Source organism: Cynoglossus semilaevis, chromosome 1 (assembly GCF_000523025.1).
Source record: "Cynoglossus semilaevis isolate Cse_v1.0 chromosome 1, Cse_v1.0, whole genome shotgun sequence".
In the NCBI taxonomy this organism is placed as follows: domain Eukaryota; kingdom Metazoa; phylum Chordata; class Actinopteri; order Pleuronectiformes; family Cynoglossidae; genus Cynoglossus; species Cynoglossus semilaevis.
In genome coordinates this window covers 1,759,015-1,762,384 of record NC_024307.1, presented here as the reverse complement: position 1 = coordinate 1,762,384, position 3,370 = coordinate 1,759,015, and the positions used below count along the sequence as shown (strand labels likewise).

The 3,370-nt window shown below is 48.4% G+C and overlaps 1 protein-coding gene across 1 annotated transcript in view; it reads right to left on the bottom strand.

The window, feature by feature from the left end:
- The window catches only part of ttc7b (tetratricopeptide repeat domain 7B), a 22,435-nt gene that overhangs the window by 15,660 nt on the left and 3,405 nt on the right, over positions 1-3,370 (bottom strand). The window contains exons 6-12 of the mRNA XM_025058512.1: positions 2,930-3,051; positions 2,702-2,780; positions 1,626-1,801; positions 1,455-1,518; positions 1,215-1,352; positions 433-621; positions 230-347 (exon numbers count right to left, since the gene is read on the bottom strand). Coding sequence (XP_024914280.1) covers positions 230-347; positions 433-621; positions 1,215-1,352; positions 1,455-1,518; positions 1,626-1,801; positions 2,702-2,780; positions 2,930-3,051 — 886 coding nt within the window. The remainder of the gene's footprint in view (positions 1-229; positions 348-432; positions 622-1,214; positions 1,353-1,454; positions 1,519-1,625; positions 1,802-2,701; positions 2,781-2,929; positions 3,052-3,370) is intronic.

Here is a 3,370-nt window from a genome sequence, read left to right as displayed (position 1 = left end):
GTTTGGTACTGTATGGTTTGGTACGGTACGGTATGGTTTGGTTTGTTACAGTTTGGTACGGTACGGTACAGTGAGTTGAGAACATGGTTCCCTCCGTAGTCCTGTTGACTCCTCATCAGTGTCTTAACGACTTCTAGCTCAAACTGCTGATATGAACCAACAACATCCAGACACAGTCAGAAACATCAGGTCTGTGTCAACAGTTCCAGTTCCAGACGGTGGTACTCACCATCCGTGGCCTTCAGGCTGTAAACCAGTCCCACGGCCAGGTACCCCTTGGCTCTGAACTCCGCAGCCTTCTCCCCCATGTCTATCACCATCTTGGCAAAGCACTCGCCCTCGTCCAGCTGAGTGGACGGAGTGGACAGAAACGTCTTCAGGTTACTTCTACAGATGTTTATGATCAGAGGAGATCAGAGAGCCGCTCCTCACCCAGTGCAGGGCTCCGATGCACAGTTTGACGGCCAGCAGGGGGATGGTGGGGTCGTCGGGCTTCAGACGGATGCACTCCTTCAGAACCTTCACGGCACGAGCAGATTTACCAGCGGCCATTAGTGACAGAGCCAACTGGTACCAGAGGTGGAACTCCTCGAAGGCGAACTTCATGGCTCTTTCCAAACACTGGAACAAAGACAAACGTCAAACAACAACAACAACTACAACAACAACGTCAACAACAACAACAACAACAACAACATCAACAACATCAACAACAACAACGTCAACAACAACAACAACGTAGTCAACAACAACATCACCAACAACAACGTCGTCAACAACAACAACAACATCACCAACAACGTCAACAACAACAATAATAAACTAATTGTATAGCACCTTTATAAACAGAGAATCTGTCAACATGATATACTACTGTACTAATACTACTGTACTAATACTACTACTGTACTAATACTACTGTACTAATACTACTACTGTACTAATACTACTGTACTAATACTACTATTGTACTAATACTACTGTACTTATACTACTACTGTAATAATACTGTGATACTAATACTACTGTACTAATACTGTGATACTAATACTACTACTGTAGTAATACTACTGTACTAATACTGTGATACTAATACTACTACTGTACTAATACTGTGATACTATAGTCACCGTGTCCACTGTGTCCCTGTGGTGGGGACGTATTTGAATATTTTCCGTCTCAGACTCTGCTGCTGTTCCATCTGAACATCTCACCTCTGACAGCATCTCATACTGCCCCCTCCTGCCCAGGGCTATAGTGAGCAGGTCGTACACCACGGAGGCCGACTGCAGGCTGATGATCCGATCGTTGTTGTGTTCAGGGATTCTGCTCAGGACGGCGTCACGGTTGGCCTGAAACACACACACACACACACAGCTTGCCCCCACAGAGAGGGGGGGGGGGGGGGGTCAGAAGGTCGTGGTCAGACGTGGTGGTCAGTGTGTGTTTCTCACCATGGACTCACTGATGAGCAGCAGCAGCAGAGCTTCTTCAGTGTTCTCCTGAGGACAGAACAGACTGACACACACACACACACACACACACACACACCTGTGAACCTCTTTGACCAAAACAGACCTCGTTAGTTTCCCGTCCGTCGACAACTTCAATCAACGATCACTCACGTCTCCCCGGAGTACACCCGCGGCCGGCGGATCAGGCTGTAGTTCTTGCTGTAGGTGTTCCCTTGTCGTGAGGGATCGTCCAATGGCGACACTGTGGGCGGGTCCTCCACAGGAGACCAGTAGCTCTGCTCACACATTCCTCTGAGCAGGATCTCAGCCAGCTGTCGAGCGATGGTCTGAAAGAAGAGCGGAGCGTGTCGCTGGTGTCTGAGCCGCTCTGACTCTGATCTGACTCTGCTCTGACTCTGACTCTGATCTGACTCTGATCTGATCCTGATCTGATCCTGATCTGACTCTGATCTGACTCTGATCTGACTCTGCTCTGACTCTGATCTGACTCTGATCTGACTCTGATCTGACTCTGATCTGACTCTGATCTGACTCTGATCTGACTCTGATCTGACTCTGATCTGACTCTGATCTGACTCTGATCTGACTCTGATCTGACTCTGATCTGATCCTGATCTGATCCTGATCTGACTCTGATCTGACTCTGACTCTGATCTGATTCTGATCTGACTCTGACTCTGACTCTGATTTGATCTGACTCTGATCTGATCCTGATCTGATCCTGATCTGACTCTGGTCTGACTCTGATCTGACTCTGACTCTGACTCTGATTTGATCTGACTCTGATCTGATCCTGATCTGATCCTGATCTGACTCTGGTCTGACTCTGATCTGACTCTGATCTGATCCTGATCTGATCCTGATCTGACTCTGGTCTGACTCTGATCTGACTCTGCCCTGACTCTGACTCTGATTTGACTCTGATCTGACTCTGATCTGTCTCTGATCTGCTCTGACTCTGATCTGATCTGACTCTGATCTGACCTGACTCTGATCTGACTCTGCCCTGACTCTGACTCTGATTTGATCTGACTCTGATCTGATCCTGATCTGATCCTGATCTGACTCTGATCTGACTCTGCCCTGACTCTGACTCTGATTTGATCTGACTCTGATCTGATCCTGATCTGATCCTGATCTGACTCTGGTCTGACTCTGATCTGACTCTGATCTGATCTGACTCTGCTCTGACTCTGCTCTGACTCTGACTGGGACAGGACACTCACCATGCGCAGGTTCTGTGTGGTTCTGGTCTCAACGGCTCGTAGAATCTCTCGAAACCGACCCACCCCCTGAGTGAGGTTTCTGTTCAAACCAGGAGAAAAGACCGGTCACAGTCAGACCAGCTGCAGACCATCAACCAACTGTATCATGGTATACTGTACATACACACAGTATAAAACTGTAAAAACCATATATATGCAGAACAACCCCCCCCCCCCCTTCCTCCTGACCCGTTCTTGAAGTGAATGACGTGGGCTCTCTGCAGACCAGTCTCCAGGAAGTAGCCCAGCTCCTGGTCCTGGGCTGTTGGTCCAGGTTTTGGGCTGCGGTTCTGAATCCCTGCTGACAGCGCCTGGACACAGGAAGAACCAGACGAAGGTCAAAGTTCAGGTTCTCTGTTGGACTGGACCAAAGACCCACTCTCATCATTCTAATATTATCTGTCTGTGTCTGTGTGTACGGTCAGTACATGTCAGTACTGTTGAATGTCTAACAAATGTAGCTTCAGAGGCTACGAGCTAAAGATGAAGGCGGCTAAAATACTCTAATACTCCTGACTCTACTGCGTCAGTCTTCCTTTAGTGACACTCACTGACCCCCAGGACACAGACCAACCAACAGACCATCCAACCAACAGACCAACCAACCAACAGACCAACAAACAGACCAAC